The following is a 19,459-nucleotide window of genomic DNA, read 5'->3' on the forward strand; positions in this document are numbered from 1 at the left end:
AGAAGCGTTGACGTTAAACTAGGTTTTGGAATGGGGAGGGAATAATTTCAGTTAAAATACAATGACCCCTAAAGCTTGAGGAATTTTCAAAATGGGTTATGAATGTATAAAAATGTCAGATGCACATTAGATGGTGGTTTAGAAAGTTTATTAGAATATGTTGAGTATATAAAGCACTTACAGGAGTGGCTCATTTCTATAATCATGAATGTAGCCAATTATATTTTCCAGAAGTGCTGTCAAATTAATTTAAATACCCAACCTGCATGTTCGTGATCAATACAAATTTCCCGAATTCATGTTAGAAGAAGAAACTGTTAGTAAAGTGTTTTCTTATGTAATAACAGCTTAATTACCATCAACTGAAAGACATCGGTCGGTCCTACAAAAAAGTGCACCAAATCCACTCCCCAAACGATCAAAATGAATCCAATATCTCTTGAATATATTATATATTCTCAGAACATTACACTACCCTTCTCACTCAACTTTCTCATCCTTTCTGCACATTAAGAAAACATTTAATATGAACGTCAAATCAAATGCCACAAAGCTTCACTTCAAATTGGCTGGTTCATATTTCAGTTATTGTGGTTTGGGAAAACCACATTTTTTCTGTGATAGGTCAGATAGTTAGTCATTTTAGATGATTACTTTAGATTTTTAAAACCCTGTAGATCTGGTATATTTGAGCTCATTCATCCCATTTCTCCCATTAAAAATCTTTGAAGCTTGTATGTGCGGTAACTAAAATGCTTTATTTATTCTAACTTAACTGAATAGAAGATGCCAGAGTAATCTAATCTTGCTGAAAACACTCGTCTACGAGATCACTTTTGTTATTCTTATAGATAGACTACAGCTTGAGTGATGTATTGAATAAATAGCAGCTGCAGAAACTAGATGCTCCGACAACTCGGATCAGTCTATTGTGCCCTTTCTGTCAATAAATGACTTCTCTCCTCGTGGACAGAGAACAGAGCTGCTCTTAGTCTGCTTAAACTCCAGCTACCAGCATTTCTCTCGGCATCCTCCAGCATGGAGCGTCTCACTGGACGATACACCTTATGTCGCCTAAAAGGAATAGAAAAAAATGAAGGGATTAAGATGCAGATTATGTTTTTAAAACATCAGTTTGGTTAGTGGTACTCACTTGTAAACCATGACGGCAATGAATGCAAAGATGGAAATAAGCACAGCGCTGGAAGACAGAACCACCTCAGCAACGTGGGAGGATTTAGGAGCGTCTAAGAGGATGGATAAAAAAATCAGACAATTATGATTATATAGTTATATAAATATTTATAAGTCTGTACATTTAAACATTTCTAAATCTTTATAAATTTTCGCTTTAAAGTGAAATGTTTGTGAGGACCAAAACGGAAAAAGTTCAATTTAGAGACACCCCTTTAGCAAAAAAAAGCAACAAGTGACTTTTTGAACTGCTGGTTAATATTTAGTCAGTCACTATATCATACAGAAAATATGTAAATTATCAGCTATATATTATATACTATATATATATATTAAAATACAGGGGTTGGTGCATTTCGTCATCTAGCAACATTTAACGACTTTTTTGAGCAGGCTTTAGCTACTTTCCATTGGAAATAGTAGGCAACACTAAACTAAAATTGTATTATAAAAGATAGAAACAATTTTTTTTAGATAAAACACTTAAATGAAAATTTGCCTTGGCAACTAACTGAAATTAAATAAGTTTAAGTACTAAAATAACCAAAACTAAAACCGAAGTAAAAATAAATAGAAATATATTTTTTAGAAATGAATAAAACTGTCAAAATCACATAACAAAATAAATGTAAAATTATACCAAAAAAAAAGCTCATTCAGAATATTAAATACTATAATTTTATATAAATAATACTAAAATAACTTTGTAACAATATATATTATAAAAATTGGTAACTACTTTTGATGGTCCGTTTTGAACATTCTGTTGACTAAGTAACTTTGCAACTACATGCCAACTTATTAATACTTAACTAATGTGAGTAGACATGTAGGTGCAACATTACTTATAGTCAACAGAATGTGTTAAAGGGACCATCAAAATAAACTGAAACCGGAGAATTATATAAAAATAAATTGAAAAAAATAATGCAAATGTCAAGGGACACTTCATACAAACTTACTCTTGTCAGGGCTGTTGCCAATTATGACTGAGGTGGTGCTGGCAAGAGCCAAGCCTCCAGGCACACCCAGCGTGATGTTGACACAGTAAGTGCCCGGCGTTTGGAAAATGCGTGTCAAACTGAACTTGCAGCCCTCGCCGTACGGGGCCACGTCCTCACACAAGATATTCTTGACCTCCCGACAGGCGGAGTTGGCCACTATGGTGCAAACCACTGAGGGAACACTGAGAAACGGAGGGATGATGCTCAATTATATTGGGTGTGATCCACACGTCATAGTGTTGTAAATGTGACTGAATGTTTTTGACATATGACGGTGACGTGCTGTGAAATGTCTCAGCTGGAGGGCCACAAATGCTCACTGCAGATCAGTCAACGACATCTAAAAATGCTCTTCACTTTCTGTCTTCTCATGTGAAGCACATGATCTTCTGTCTGCTTTTATATATATAAAGTATATATATATACATACACAGTATATGCGGTTTGTCTAAATCTTACCTGCCTGAGCATGTCACCATGAAGTTTACAGATGTGTTGGAAATTTTGTCAGCTGACACTTTTAAAATCTGATTAGCGGGCAGATTCTGAAGAGCTGGAGGAGGTTCTGTAGACACAGACATAAAAAATTTTTTTTAAATAAAAAACAATAATGTATTATTATAATAAGTATGAAGCATACCAGTGTTATTTTAGAAACATTGATAATAATTTTTTTGTAATATTTTGGTGTATATTAGATTTTATTTTTATATTTTCTGTTTCCATTTTACGTTTAAATTTATTTTTAAGCATGGTTTCACAGACAGGGCTTAGATAAAGCCAGGATTAGGCCTTAGTTCAATAAGGACTTTTAAGTAGCTTTTTTTAAACGTGCCTTAGAAAACAACATCACAACAGTGCAATTTGCTTCCAGTTAAACCAGCTCAAATGCATTTTAGTCTGGGACTAGGCTTAAGCTAAAAAAAAATCGTTTTTTAGTTTATTTAGTTAAACTTAAACGTGCAGAAAGCGATTTCTGAGAAACACTGTAGATATTTGAAATCAACCCAAACAAACACACTTGTGATGTCCAGTTAGCGAACTAATCGATTGTTTAAACTGATTCTTTTTAGTGAACTGAACCAGTTCATCAAACTGGACTGAACCGTCTGACACAGTTTGCGGCTCAAATCAGCACAGATCTACCAGTTACTCAATCAAACACTTTCAGATGTGTCTGACAGTCACACCATCTTGAAATGAGCCAACATCCAGGAGTATATGCTCCTTTGATGCCTGTTTTTGCCAACTCATTCTGCGTTCCAGTAAGTCCTAACAGTACACTGAACTGAAAACAGTCTTTCGTGCATGTCCGATATAAGAACTGTGTGCCGAGGGTGTCTTTTGCTGAAAAGGATAAAGTGTAACAAATGAAAGGTATTGGAAGAATGCAAGAGTGGATGTCTCTTTTATCATAGCAGAAGCTAAAATAATGCTTTGCGAAACATAAAGCAAAGATGATGAACGAATGACAAGGAAGAACAAAAAATGAACATATACAGTAGGCTACACAGTATACAAGCAAGAGTTTGTTGTTAGTTGCCAGCAGCACAACAGCTGCGTTTCCATTACCCTTCATATTGCGCAAATTGAAATCATGAATTGAAAATACGCCCAATGGAAACACGTCAATTTCACAAAAACTCCCATATATCGCGAAAAGTTTTTTAAGCTTGCATGAGGTGTTTTTTTTAGGCAATTGGAAAAGGGAATATTTTGCAGAACTGCAGTAGAAACTGCACCTGAAACGCCGTGATTTCGCAATCGTTTTTTAAATCTGCATTTAGAAAATATCGCAAATGTTTTGCGCAAATCTGTAATGGAAACGCGGCTAATAACACTCAAAACTGTCCTGTATAGGTAACTTTACAGATTAGGTCTATTATTAGGCCTTTTCTAATATTAACACGGGTCCTAAAGCTGTTGCCTGATCATAACCTTTATTTTTTTCAGTGATATTCCCCTGAGCTTTTCTCTTTTGTAATGTCTCTCAGCCATCTCTCTTTCTAAAGTCTTTCTTCAAATCTGCCTCTTGCTCACTCTCTCTCCTCCCCCATCATGAGTGGACACGCCCCCTACTGCTGATTGGCTACAAGTGTGTTGTGTTGCTCTGTCTGATCCACTTTCAACAGCATGTGGTGGCGGTTTTATGATATTCATTGATCTTTAGTAAAATATAGATGATTCAAATTATGTCACATGTGTGACTCTCACTTGTTAGTGTGAGAAGATTCTGTTTATGTACCTGGGAAGGCAGAAGGGAGAGACACTCCAGAGAACAGACGAACGAGGACCTCTGACCTAGATGTCAGAAGGCCATTTGATGCAGGGGGGGCTTAGTGACGAATCTAAACTAGTGTTATGGCTTCCTTGTCTATGGAAAACTACTGGATGGAAAACTACTGTGGGAGGAGGGCTCTGAAGAAGAAGACCTTGAATCTTAGATAAAAGCTGGTTCAGTCTGTCTGGGGGTGTGTCACTCTTCTGCACAGGGTAACAGCTGTGTGTTAGACTGCTCCTATTCTTGCAAGAATAAATACTTTAATTTTATAATTTGACTCTGAGTCTCCCTTACGCAGTGATGTTTGTTTGATGAATTTTTGCCACAACAATTTGGTGTCAGAATAGTGGGATTCCTTGGACGATGCCTCCTGGACCTGAGATCGGACGGTGTTTGGCCACCTGGACTGAGTAAGTTCCAGCTCTACCTCGTAAACTTGAGAGAGAGAGGCCGGCCGATGTCAGAGCCCCGGGAGAGTCGACCACTGGAAATCAAAAGAACTCAAGGTGGCTCGGAACAACATCTCTGAGTAAAGGTAATTAAATAATTAAATTAAGTTTAATTGGGGGAAGAGGGAAATTGAACCATATTGGCTGAGAACTGTTTTCTGTGGTACGTAATCTGAAATTAATTGATCTACGTACAGATCAAGATATTTCAAACAGATACGAGGGAAAATAATCTGAAATTAATTGAGGTCTGTGACAGAACAAGATATTTCAAGCAGATAAATAATCTGGAATTAATTGAGAACTGTGACAGACCAAGACATTTCAAACAGATAGGTACCTGGAAATTGATTGTTCCACCACGGAGCAAATTATTTTTGGGTGCTGAGGCTAATTAGGGGGAACCAAGAAAATCGTAACAGATTTTTTGGTAAACCGTAATTAGGAGGACACTAATAGTGTAACCCGTCCGGCTGGGTTAAAAGAAAGGTCGGATTTGGCAGGGACGCTTGACAAATAAAGAGAACGCGCGTAAAAGAGAAATCCACAGAAAACAGATGAGCGGCCAATATGGCGAAGTCTCAAAAGCAAGCTTGCGAAATTTGGTACACCGGTGTTTTGTCAAATGAGATCAAATTAAGGGCAGAAATGTATGATATTGAGCACCACAAGATTAAAGACGGTGCGGGAATCAGTTGAACAGGGCAGTGAGAAACAAAGGTTGTTGTGTCTGCGTTCAACGTGTGTAAAAGTGTGAAAAGACAATGAGTTGTTTGCTTGAAGCAGATAAAAGATAAAAGAGTCGATGTAGAATGTATTTCCATATAGTAAGATTGAATATAACTGATAAAAGGTTTTTATTTTTTAAGACATTAGATGTCAGAAGATTTTGTTTGTAACAAAAGTTGAAGTAGCAAGCAGCAATAAGATTTTTTTTTGTGAAGGATTGAGATTTGAGTAATATGATATTTTGGTTTCTGTAAAAACAGTAAGTAGGATAAGTGGGACAGAGACAGTAATGATAATACTTGTTGAATCTGCAGACTAACCATTTTGAGAAGAAAACAACTGTAGAAAAGGTATGTTATGAAAATAACATTTCTGATAAAATTTATGGAACTATATATGAACGGCTGTTAAGTCAGATTAAGGAATGGTATGAAAAGTGAGGTTCAGATTAAAAATAATAATGATAAGGTATTGAGTATGATTAACAGGGATTAACCTGATTTAAGATAATGAATGTTTCATTAAGCAAAATGGGGAACAATTCTATATTTTAGTGGTAAAATAAAGAGTGAAATTATGTTTATTTTTGGTTTGACCATTATCTTTTGAACCTAAAGACTCCAGCTATGCTGGGAGTACAGCAACAGCGCGTGCTTATTCAGCCCGGCTTCCGGATGATAAATGTGTACTTGCTATTGTAATCAGTGTTGTTGATGATAATACAGAATTAGAGAGATATAAAGACAGATTTTGGAATTCAATAATGTTAAATGTCGGATATTTTGTTGATATTAAGTCATTGAGGGAAAAAGACATTGTCTGTTTTATAAAGGAAATTATGGGTCGGGGATAATTTTCCCTGGACAAGTGTTAAAGTTAAATAGAAACTTTGTGAAAACAACTTAGAAACAATTTATGGATTTCCGTGCAGTTTATGAAAATTAATGTTCTGCCAATAATAATGATGAAGATTATGATTTGGCTAGTGTGATAGAATCCGCCACTGGTGGACTGTCAAAGAATAGAGAGAACTGCTTATCAGCTGTGTTTACAAACTGATTGGAACACACTGCTTCAAGGGTGTCAGTAAGTTGGTGCTGCTAGAAAGCTCAAGGTGATCGAACTATAGGCAAGGGGACAGAGAGTGTTTTAATTGTGGTCAGCTGCATTTAGCAGTAACTGTAAATGCCCACTCAGAAAGGTGTAAAAGAAAGTTGATGGAATGTGAAAGTGACGTATTAATGTGGGTTTGAAAGTAGAACAGGATTTGAAGACGATATTAAAGTTTTTCGTCTGAGAAAGAACTGATAATGTGAAAGAATGTGCAAGTAAATGAGAAGAGAAAGGAAAGTTGATAGATGGAAGTCGTAAGTAGATTGAAAGAAAAAAGAAAGTTGATAGATGGAAGTCGTAAGTAGATTGAAAGAGAGAAAAGAAAGTTGAAAGATTTAAGTCGTAAGGAAATCCTTTTAAAAGGAAAATAACTAAAGTACCAGTAAATGTAGAATTACAGATAGGGAAAATATTTGTAAAGGTAACTAAAAAGATGATTGTCTTTTAATGAAACGCTTAAACATTTTTTTTTGCAGATTGTAATTGAGAATCTGACAACTAAAATTGAGAGGTTATAATGAAACCTTATTGAGAAATAGAATAACTATTTGTATTTAATATCAAATAAGCAGAAGCAGTAGCACTGGGTTGCTAAATGTAAAAACAATTTTGTAGAAAGGGATCTGATTAAACAAACAGCTTGGTGTTGACCATGAAGGAGCTAGAAGATGATGTTTTGGTTTCAAAAGATAAGCTTTGGGACTTGGCTGAAACTGCCAGTATGACAGTCTCAATATGAGTGGAAATTTGTAATGTCGAAATTCCCTGATGTATGGGCAAAAGACAACTTTAAAATTATTTTTAATATTGAAAACGTATGATAAAGTAGAGAATGTTTAGGGAAGAGAAACATTGTACCAACTCCTGAAGGCCTGAGTCTCGGTCTCATTCAATGTCAGAAGGCTGTTAGCTTGGCCTGTCGTGACAATAAGCTATTTATAGTTGAAAATTATAGCATAATGAGATGTTAAAAGAAATCATGTTAAAGGAAATCATTGCCATTCAGAGGGCAATAAGTACTTAAATATTTTAGATTGTAAAACTGAATGACTTTAAAGGAGTCTTTAAAATAATAATGTAGACCTGAATTGAGAAGTGACATTTTTGTACTTGTTATTTTGGGACCAGTAACGTATTTGTCTGATCTTAGCCTTCACCATGACAGTGACACAGGACCTATGACCATGGCTATAGATGTACACTGAATAGACGATGTGAATTTTGTTCACTGAGATTTTGTTGATTCGGACATGTCTAACAGATTTGAGTGATTAAATACTGTTGTTGTTAAACCTGTCTCCCTTAACAATATTAGGCAGTCCAGGTGGAGGTGAGGTGGCTCTTGAATGTGTCTTTCCTAAGCTCCAGAGAAAAAAACAGCTGAGTTCTGTTGAAGAAACTGATTGTGTGATGCGAGCGGGTCACCAGTGGGTACGTGGCTACTCAAAGACGGGATGATTTTCCTGGCCAGGAGACATTCTAACGCAGGGGGTCCCGGACACTGCATCTCCGGATGGAGGTGTTATATGTGAGAAGGTATGAGAGTTGAGCGCTGATTACCAGAGGCCACTGGGGTCAGCAGAGCATTGTGGGGTCAGCAGAGCATTGTTTGACCGAGAGAATGTAAGTTCCTCTATACCACTCACCAGAGAAAACCCCGCAATTCACTGTATGGCTTGTTTTCAATTGTGACAAGTCTGATGGAAATTATAGATAAAGAGCTAATGTGAAATGTGCTTTCAGGAGCCAGCTGAGACCATGAGTTGATTGTCTTTATTTGTTGGGGAGACATTAATATTAATATTAATTTATATCAGGAACATGATGTGGTTGCCTTATGGGCAAGGAAAATTAAAGAAGTTGATTTTGAACTAATATGTCTATAGGATGGTTTTAACTCCTGAAGGTTAGACATGGTGCTGGTTAAAGATTAAGGCAGTTTTTGTAAGAGTTTGGATAACAAAGGTTAGGTGAATTGAGAATTTATACAAGTATTCAAACTAAAGATAACCTTATAAATACTCAGAGCATAATGTATTTTAGATTATTGTAATGGTTCTAATTTGAGTTAAACATTTGTATATTAACATTTGTGAACTATTAAGGGTTCTAGACTATGATTAATTAAGTTTCAGTCTTAGGAGGCTGTTTGAAAATATTATTTGTGTAAGAGAGACGGCTGAGTGGAGGAAGGGATTTGGTACTCTGTTTGTCTTTCTGTTATCAGGCATGGTAAGGCAAGTATAAACAAAATAATGATAATGAACCAAAACAACCCAGTTGACTTTTCTAAAGAAAAAATGAATAATGAACAGATAGAACATTTGAAACGGTTTGAAAGGCCATGTAAAATTATATAAAAGCTACAGAAAGATGTGAAGTTTAAATCTTATTTAAACCTTAAATATTATACTTTTAGAGTTAATATAAATAAAAATAAAAAAGCGAACATTGTAAATGAGCAGTTAACATGCTGTATGTGTGTCTAGCATAAGTGTGTGTGATGGGGACAGGACTTTATGTCTTGTGTTAGTGTAGGGCAGCTATTCCGCCTGAATAGTGAGTATGTTGTGTCTTTAACCTCTGGAGAGTGTTTTTTCATTACAGATGTGTTAAGGCAAGTGACAAATTGTAAAGAAGGCAAATGCTGAGTGAATCTGATGAGAAGATGATAGAGAACATGGGACGAGCTTTAAGATCACGCTCCGTCTGGTAGTAATTACTTTTGTCATTTATGATGTGGATTTGAATTACTTTTGGATAAGTTTAGGTATTTATATAAATTGGAATTGTGGAGTTGTAGATCATGGGTTGAAATAAAAGATGTTGTTATAGATTTGACAGCAACAACAAAGATGTGACACATTGGCTAAGTCAATATGAAATTATCCAAAGAGCAATTTATTATTATCGTAAACAAGAGGAGAATGTTTTGTTTTTTTGACTGACATTGACCAAGTCTGTACAGCATGACCTGACCTGATAAACTATTGATGACTTTAAAATGGTTGAAGAGGACTGAGTTGCGAGACAAAACAGCAGACCTGAAAAAAGCAGGATACGCTGTGAGATGGGCCGTTGGCCTTCAAATACTTCGATAAGAAAATGAAATTGTGGCTTTAAGTGAAGAATGTAATATTTTTGTTTCAGAGACAGAGAAAGATGTCTGGAGGAAATTTGTCTGAAGACACTATGTTAAATGTTATGTTAAATTGATGATCGAGTTGTGTCGACCATCAAAAGGGGGATGGTATAACAATTGCCAAATATGGTTTATTTAGGGGTAATTGGGTAAAAGCCCTGAAAGAAGCCATTCTTCTGCCTAACAAAATTGCTGTCTGGATTGTTTCAACAGGAAACGCCAGGACATCGAAGGCCGTGGAAACTACGTACTTTACTATCTGACGATAACCTCGAAAATTTGTTTTGCTTTACAGAGAGCATGCAGGATTGGGAGACAGGGCAAAATGTGCCCAATGAAATAATGGCAGAGCATAACTTTAAAATTTTCCTGTTGCAGAATGTCAGGATGGATTGCATCGAGCTGAACTGATTCTGCTTCCAAATGTATGAATATTGACTTGTGAACGATATGTGTTTTTCAGGGGAAAAGGACTCTGACTTTATTAAGAAATGTCTAATGATAATATGTTTCAATTTGTAAACAGATGGTGAAAATTCCACAGGTCACACCAAAAGGGACGAGGGAAAGACAAGCAGTCACTAACAAAATACTTAAAGTCTCCATTCACAGGTGACAGCAAGCAGGAAGTGGTTCATTCCGGTGGGGGTGTGGTTGTGATCTCAGGAGATCAGTGTGACACCTGGGTCCAAGCCGCTCACCTACACCAACAGGCCGCAACCATCCCATTAGTCCATGGGGCGAGAGGATGTTGGCCAACTAATGAATTAAGAATGTGGTTTTGTGATGATTTTGAGGATTTTATCTGATTATATTAAAATAGGGTTTAGTATTGATATTGGTATATGACAAATGATTTGATTGGTTACTGATTCATTAGAAAATATTTAAGGCAAATGTTTTGAGGAAGAGAAGATCTATTAATTCATGTAAATTATGGGGATTATTATTGAAGCTTATTAAGTAGAACCACTGCCTGATTGAATTAAAAGTAAAAGAACAAAATATGGTTAGGGAAATGGATATGGGGAAAATGTTGAATGTGTAGGAGTTATGATTGTATGTGTTATTCTGATAATTTTGTTATTCATGGGTGAATGTGAGAAAACTGGAATGTCTGTTCAATTGAAAATGACAGTCTATCTGGATGATGATGATGGTGAACAAAATTATGCAGATGATTCAAGTAGAGATTACAGTTAAATGTGTTGATGTTTTCTTTTTCTTTCTGAGAACGATTGATATGTAAAGAGGGTTAAAAGTAGCAGTCATCCGTGTTACGAGATGGCGTACAAGGACAGGGTTTGAAACTGAGGGATTTTTTTATTTTTTTTATTTTTATTTATTTATTTATTATCTGTTTGTTTTCCTACTGTGCTATAATCTTTTTCCTTACTAGTGTGACTGCGGTAGTGAGCCCGGCATTAGTAAACATGTTTACTTGCTTGCTAAATAATTAATGGGGCTTACCCCAACAAAAACAGCCTTATGCTTTCTTCATCCTGAACTCTTTTTCTTCACAGGTTCAAGGAGAGTGATCTTTTATGATGTGTGATGTAATGACTTGAACTTGCATTTATTATTATTGTTATTATTATTATTATGTTTGATTAATAATGATAAAAAGTGAGGAGTGTGGTGGCGGTTTTATGATATTCATTGATCTTTAGTAAAATATAGATGATTCAAATTATGTCACATGTGTGACTCTCACTTGTTAGTGTGAGAAGATTCTGTTTATGTACCTGGGAAGGCAGAAGGGAGAGACACTCCAGAGAACAGACGAACGAGGACCTCTGACCTAGATGTCAGAAGGCCATTTGATGCAGGGGGGGCTTAGTGACGAATCTAAACTAGTGTTATGGCTTCCTTGTCTATGGAAAACTACTGGATGGAAAACTACTGTGGGAGGAGGGCTCTGAAGAAGAAGACCTTGAATCTTAGATAAAAGCTGGTTCAGTCTGTCTGGGGGTGTGTCACTCTTCTGCACAGGGTAACAGCTGTGTGTTAGACTGCTCCTATTCTTGCAAGAATAAATACTTTAATTTTATAATTTGACTCTGAGTCTCCCTTACGCAGTGATGTTTGTTTGATGAATTTTTGCCACAACAAGCATTTCTCAGAAATTGCTTACTGCACCTTTAAAGTAAATGAAAATGAGAAATGTAGCTTTTTTATATTTAATTTTATTTCAGTTTTTTTATTACAAGCAATTATTTTTTATGGTTTTAGTTTTAGCTAACGATAACCCTGATACATACCCAAAAAAAATTTTATTTGACGAAATAAAAAAATTGAGTTTGTTGTAGCCTAAATGCTTGCTGTGGTCTGGTAATCTTCTTACCAATGATGATTATCTCGCCTTCAAATGAACCAAACATGTGGCGGAAACAGTCTAACTCCTTGAAGTGTGTGTGTTTGATCATCGGCGGAGAGGTGGGCTGCTTATAGGTTGAACTGGCCTCAGGTACAGCGGTTGCTGTAATAGATGTCACCTCTGAATCAGTTTGGAATCGTTCGGTTGTTGGGACAGCAGTTGTAGGAACTCGAGGGGTTGTACTTGGTGAAGGATCGGTGATGATAGGAGCTAGAGAATAGTTAAAAAGTATTAAATACATTGCACAACCCCAAATCCAGAAAATGTGGGACATTCTGTAAAATGCAATAACATAAAGAATCTGTGATTTGTTAACTCTCTTTCAGCTTTATTTAACTGACAAAAGTACAAGAAAAGATTTACAATGTTTTCACTGAACAACAAAAAAGTTGGGACAGAGGCTTGATTACAACTGTTAATTTCACTTTTTAAAAATTTTGGGAATTGAGGATACTAATTGTTTGAATTTGTTTTCAAGAAAAATTATTTTTTTAAGTTGAATGTTTGCCTAATCTCACCTAGGACATATAAGACATCTGCTTAACGGTCCGTGTCGTCGTTGTCTGATTCTGCTCGAGTTGCATTTCTTGATGCAGCGTCACACTGTGTTAAGTGACAACAGTTTTTCAAAGAACTCTCGCATGTGGATATATTTAACAGAGCAGCAAGATGGTTTCTCATGCAGTGCCGCCTGAGGGTTCAAAGGTCACGCACATTCAACAGAGGTTTCCTGCCTTGCCCTACATGTACTTGTGGATTTCTCTGCATTCCCTGAATCTTTTCATCTTTGCTTGCAAACACGATACCCTCACCTATTACTAATTCACCTGCTCTTTGTGGACTGTTTCAATAAGAGTTTGACTTGGATACTATATTATCTTTTATTTTATTTTGCCCCTGTCCCAACTTTTGTAGCAGCCATCAAATTTGCAAAATACAATGAAGTTGTTCAGTGAAAACATTTGGAAATCTTTTCTTTGTACTTCTGTCAGTTAAATAAAGATGAAAGAGAATGAACAAATCACATTCTTGATTTCATTGCATTTTACAAAAGGTCCCAACTTTTCAGGATTTGTGGTTGTAGAAATGTCCTTTATGTGTTCTGTTTGTAGTCATTCATATTAGACATTTTTGTTGCTTCAAATACAACTTGTCTTACCCTTGGTGGTCTCCATTTTGCTAGTGAATGCATGAGTGCCAGGAGGTAGAGTAGGCATTGCTGAAACACAAAACACATCCAACAGAAGTCATCCACATCCACAGGCTAGCAGGTTTAGGCATAGGTGTCCACATTTTAATGGACAATAATGAATATTATATGTCTGGCTAAGATAAGAGGATATCTGTTGTCTAGGAGCGTAAAGTGCCTGTGTTGATGAGATTACCTGGGGTATGAGCCTGTGTGAAGTGCATTGGTGTTGGAGTCGGTGGTGGGCAGGGTACACGGAAGGATGCCTCCACTAGGAGCTTGACTGTAACATTTCCAAGCGCGTTGTACGCATGGGTTGCCACATTGCTGTGGGTGACCAACTGGTTGCCATCCCGAAAGTCCCAAATGAAGTCCACAGCATCAGCAGTCTTCAGATAGTTACTTGGGTCGTGGATCTGGACGTTGAAGATCACATCCGACCCTCTGACAAAGACGTTTTTGTCAGTTATGCTGGCTGCTTCTTTCTGGGAAATGTTCACAGAGAGCGGAATCTGATCTGGATGAAAGAAAAACCTTGGTTAAAAATCAAAAATTGATCAATAAAAGAAGTTTTAAACTTTATACTTTATACAAATATCAAAAAAATTGAAAAAACAATATGTATACATTAAGACTGCATTTATATAGGCTACATTTATTTGATTAAAAAATATAGTAAAAACTGTAATATTGTGAAATATTATTACAATTTAAAATATTAAATATATTTTAAAATGTAATTTATTCCTGTAATTTTCAGCAGCCATTACTCCAGTCTTCAGAGCCAAAAAAATCATTATAATATGCTGACTTATCAGTTATTATCAGTGCTCAATTATTAATAATGCTAATGGTATAAAAATTTGCTGCTTAATAATTTCTGGAAACTTTGATACATTTTCAGGATTTTTTGATGAATAGAAAGTTCAAAAGAACAGCATTTTATTTAACATGTAAATCTTTTGTAACATTATAGATGTATTTTCTGTCACAATGCATCCTTGCTGTATGAAAGTATATATATAAAAAAAAAAAATTAACCCAAAACTAAATAATTACATAATAAAAGTAATATATTGAATTATGTAATAATAGTAATAGTATAATAATTACCAATATTATACATGTAATATAATTTATACTATTAAATATATACATCAATTGTATATATAAAAAATAAAAAAAAGATCAAGGTGCATTTATGATCCAGTACATAAATATGATTAAAACGGGAAGAAAGTAACTGGCAGACCTGTTATGAAGAACACAGTACTGTCCGTAGAGAGCGGGCTGTACTTTCTGCGCTCACGTTTACGATAAACCATCACTTCCATCACACCAGCCCCAAATGTCATATTAGTGGTGTTCAGGGTCAGATGGGAGGAGGAGCCATCACATGTCTCAAAATACTGGCCTGTGAGGGAACAACCAGGATGATGGTATAAGTGTGGTTCCACTGATATCATTTGGGTCAGTGAATGGCTGAAACTCACCCATGGTGTGCCACACATAGACATAACCTCTACGTCTCCAGTCATTGGTCTGAGGAAAAGGCTTTCCATCAGGGAAAACATTGCACCTCTTCAAATCTGTACACTTCCCAAAGCCATAGTCATCCAACCAGGATGTCCAGTTAAACACATACCCTGAACGCACCTGCCCATTAGCTGAAAAAAAAGCAAAGGGGTTGAACAGATGAAAAAATAATGTGTGATATATGTAAATGCAAACTTTTGAAATACATCAAATTTTCCCCCTTGCAGTTGTGCATAGAGATTATAGGGGAATGAAGCACCTGAGGCCTCCATCATACCGTCGTCGCAGTGCTCATCGTACACCAGGTTGCCATTGCTGTCCTCCTTCTGGCACGGTGGGAACTCCAGAGCTGCAGTGAACGACATGCACGAGCCGTTCATAGCAGGGCTGTCGCTCGTGAGGCGCACCTTCGGTGGTTTGTCTGTGATGTTCACGAGAGAGCATTGAATGATTATTGTGTGGGGTCAGACTCATGACTCATTTCTGTCATGCACTTTAATGTACATTTGTATTCCTGTCATGCAGGTCATTTTCATATCCCCAATTTTATGTGAGATTAGTATTTTTTTCTCAATATCTGTAAACATATTGGAGAATTTTTTTTCTCACAATCTTAAAATTGGAAATTATAAAAGGACAAAATGGCCATTTCTAAAACGTTTTCTTTGGAATATTGTTTTAATTGGAAGTCTTTTTTTATGATTTTCCTGTGGCCTCAGTATGACCTTTCCATCTTGTCAAACTTTTATTATATCACTTTAACTAATGAGATCATCTTCCTCCTGGATGTAAGAGACATCATTTTGGTGGGAAAACATCAACACAAATATCTCTAAGTATGCGGTGCTACTCAATCAGCTCCCTAGTTCAGTAGTCAGGGCACTGATCAGGGAGTCTCAGTCGCAAATACTGCCAGTTCACTGAAACGTTCGCTTCCTAAAAAATCCCACAATGCATAATGAAAACCAGGGAGCATCAATTGCTCACTATGCTGCATCCGAAATCGTATACTTAGCAGGCAAAAAACAGTATGTGACAAAAGTAGTATGAATTCACAGTACAAAAAGTACCTTAAGTAAATAATACTCCTGGCGAGATTCTGAAGTGTGCAATGTGCATACTATCCCATGAGGCCACTGAAGAGGATTTGTGAATGGCAGTGAAGCAACGCAACAGACACTGGTAGGTCACATGTTAATGAAAACATGGCCAGATTATATTCATACTACAATAATTCATACTATAAATAACATACTTTTTAGTGGTCGTGGAGTAGCCTAATTAATTATTCAAAATATTTAAAAATGAATTATTAAAAAATACTCTAGAGTATATGCAATTTCGGACACAGCCCCGTTCCCTTAATGTAAGTTCTGAAGCGTGAAACATAAATCACGCCAGCCAACTAATCACGCACAATAACATGTAATGTTTTGAAAAAACAAACCATTGTATTATTATAAACTAATTATTTTCCCCGCCAAATACGGACGGAATTTTCCGGGTTTCTGTGTTTTCACTGTAAGACGCAAGTGCCCCTAGGGGGCACTGTGACACATCTTCTGAAAGAGTTCTGAATCTCCTGATCAAAACACAGTAATGCTAGAAATACATCAAAGTTTATTTAGATTGCGGAGGCTTCAGATAGATGTGAGATTTTGCTGGGTAAGTTTAAAAGGGAATGAGAGAGCAGACAAAATAGCACAAAAAAAAAATCAACCAGGATGAGCGGTGTTATAAATATTCCCTTTGGTAAAGGAGAAGCTAAGGCATTGATCAAAAAAGAAATGATGATGAAAGGGCAGGACAGGTGGGACATGGATAATAGTGGATGGAAATATTACAGTGTAGAAATCTATCAATGCAGGCACAGGCACAGTTTTAACCAGACTGAGGTTTGACCACACAGGGTTAAATAAAACATTGTTTTTATTAGGTAAAAGTAAATCAGATGAATGTTTGGAATGTAAAATCACAGAAAGTGCAGAACATATAATGTTTTATTGGAGGAAATACAGAGAAGAAAGGATTAGACTAAAGCAAAAGATAAGTATAAGGCGGGAAGAAAATGGAATCTTGAGGGTGTATTGGGAACAACAGGAGAAGGGGTAAAAGATACACAGAAAGCTGTTGTGGAATACCTGAAGAATAAGGGGTATACAGGATGTAGTTGATCTATTTTTAATAAAATAATAAGTCATCGTTGCAATCCGCCATAAAACTAAAAGAAGAAGAATAAGAAGCAGAAACAAGCGATGTCATATGTAATCATTTGCATATGAGAATATGCAAGCTAGAACAAAATGGGTGAGGGTCTGTTCTTTCTATTGATATATTGCATGCTCAGATATTCATACAACAAAATATTCTGGGGGCCATGACATTTTTGTGAAAATGATCAAAAACGCTGACGGTGGCAGGCAACTTTTTTTTAAACGCCGGCGGGGACAGATTTAATATAGCATATAGCATAGCCTACATCAATAGACCATAAGTTAGCTAACATTTATAATTTATTTACGTCTGAAATGTTGCACATATGTATATGCAACAAGCAAGGTATTTATCATAATGTACTTTAAATTACATGTAAAAAATGATGTCTGACCGATATCAGTTCTGCTGTTGTTCATAAATACCAGCAGTGATGTTGTGCAATGAGGCTGTTATCATTAGTGTCCCGATGCGTAGTGAACCAGGGTCCTAGCTTACTGGCCATCCCAGTGCCTGCATTGGTGAACACGATATGCTGATTCCCGACCGAGGGAGCTAGAGAGCTGATTGAGACGCACCCATTGGCAATTTGATGACTTCTGTGATGTGTGCTATTAGCTGGCTTGTATCACTCTAAAACTTTACATTAAGTTTTCCAAAAGTACAGAAATTGCTTTGATATCACAATTATTAAAACTGGGTAATTATGATCTCGTATATTGTGTAAATAATCATGTTAAAACACTTTGAGTGCATGTGTACTCTTAAAAATAAGGTTCTGTAATGGCATCGATTGTTCCATGAAGAACCTTTAACATCCACTGAACCGTTCATTAGCCGCCACAAAAGGTTCTTTATTTTTATATTTTGTTTGTTTGTTGTTTGTTTGTAAACCAAAAATGGTTCTTCTGTGCATTTCTGAAGTGTGGTGTACAATTTTATACAAATTATTGTATATTTATTTTACTCAAGAATGATTTAAGGATCAATATAAGTAACACTGATAGGATATTTTACAGAACTCTTACCATGTCTGCGAGTCAGCTGTTGTTTGATGGGGGGATACAGAGATTCGTCCCAAGGGTTCGTGTCCGGATCCCATCCAGGGATTGGGAACGGAAAAGGGAGCTTGTGTTTGTGAGGGAACATGTCACCATAAGCTGCACTCATGACAAGGGAAAACAGAATATTTAAAAGCATTGTGAATGAAAATAAAGCCATGTAAAACTCCATTACACAAACATCTCTAATGACTATTTCATGTCATTAAATGGACAATAATTTACATAGTCTTGAAATTTTATAAACCATAACAGGGAAAACTGGGCTAGTTGTCTCACAGGGAATTTGCCACTTTCCACTCGGCTATATCTACAAAAACAGAGGTGAGCGTAAAAATATAAACCCACTCAAAAATAGGACAACTACTCCCAGTCTCCAGTAGGCAGCCTTCTTCCCAAAAAGAAGTCTTAAAACGCACTTAAATTACGCACTAACTTTATCTATAGGCTACCTGCATTCTGCGTATGGATACTTTTAACGAACTCAGATATTTAAAAAAAAATAGATTAAAAGAATAGACTAGAAAGCATATTCGCAGTCTAGTGGTGTACGAAATATTGAGAAAAGTATTTTCACAAGACTGACTTGGCTAATCTCACGCAAGTATCGTAGCCTAATTAGTTTCATGAGACTGCAGCGCGCGGACGAAAACAATTATTCCAACACAATGTAAAAAAATGTAAGTTATGTAGGCTATAGCCTATCATATGTTTTTTCAAACATAATTTACGTCGACTTTGGGGGAATTTAGAAATGGCAAGCAATCTTTTACACCTATATAGACTACAATTGTTTTAGTGGTTTATATAAACTGCCTACGTTACCATCTTGATTCAACAATGGGAAAAAATATATATATTATAAAAATGTGTGGACAGCCAAATTGCTTCAAAATGTAACAATTATAAACATTCACAGATTATTATTTTCGTCTCATCATTTCGTTCAAAAAAGTTTGTAGCCTACTTACTTTTTTTGCTGTTCGTTATAGGAACGAAAAATGCCCAGGCCAGCACAAGTAACATTTCCAAATGCATCATGTCGACTTTTTGGGTGAAAATACAAATATAATTTATCAGATTGTTGTTGTTTTTTTCTTGTATGTCCCACTCTGCCAGTCCAGCTGCTCGTCCCAGACCCCTCAACTCTCTTCTGCTCTTGCTCACATC

General features: G+C 36.2%; 1 protein-coding gene across 2 annotated transcripts; it reads right to left on the minus strand.

Moving 5' to 3' along the window:
• Window positions 1-132: 132 nt before the first annotated feature.
• gpnmb (glycoprotein (transmembrane) nmb) lies at window positions 133-19,459 on the minus strand. 2 transcript variants are annotated; one of them, XM_079590177.1, is made up of 12 exons: window positions 19,261-19,459; window positions 18,257-18,388; window positions 15,292-15,435; window positions 14,972-15,145; window positions 14,731-14,892; window positions 13,675-13,995; window positions 13,449-13,508; window positions 12,257-12,499; window positions 2,658-2,763; window positions 2,157-2,380; window positions 1,154-1,247; window positions 133-1,074 (listed from the first exon to the last, which is right to left on the minus strand). In XM_079590177.1, exons 1-12 carry the CDS (start codon window positions 19,328-19,330, stop codon window positions 927-929), a joined length of 1,878 nt encoding a protein of 625 aa, XP_079446303.1. In that variant the 5' UTR covers window positions 19,331-19,459; the 3' UTR covers window positions 133-926. The 2 variants fall into 2 exon arrangements, with proteins under 2 accessions (XP_079446303.1, XP_079446302.1); XM_079590176.1 differs by having other exon boundaries at window positions 15,274-15,435; window positions 19,261-19,458.

The sequence above is a fragment of the Phoxinus phoxinus genome (genome assembly GCF_949152265.1).
Source record: "Phoxinus phoxinus genome assembly, chromosome: 19".
NCBI classification, from domain to species: domain Eukaryota; kingdom Metazoa; phylum Chordata; class Actinopteri; order Cypriniformes; family Leuciscidae; genus Phoxinus; species Phoxinus phoxinus.

What these genes read in the sequence shown, in the direction of transcription:
- gpnmb (XM_079590176.1), bottom strand. Translation starts at nt 19,330, where the DNA reads ATGATGCATTTGGAAATGTTACTTGTGCTGGCCTGGGCATTTTTCGTT. An exon ending in ATGGTGACATGCTCAGGCAG is followed by an intron (nt 2,381 to 2,657) that starts GTAAGATTTAGA and finishes TCCGTTTCTCAG; the next exon opens with TGTTCCCTCAGTGGTTTGCA. An exon ending in ATTGCCGTCATGGTTTACAA is followed by an intron (nt 1,075 to 1,153) that starts GTGAGTACCACT and finishes TATTCCTTTTAG; the next exon opens with GCGACATAAGGTGTATCGTC.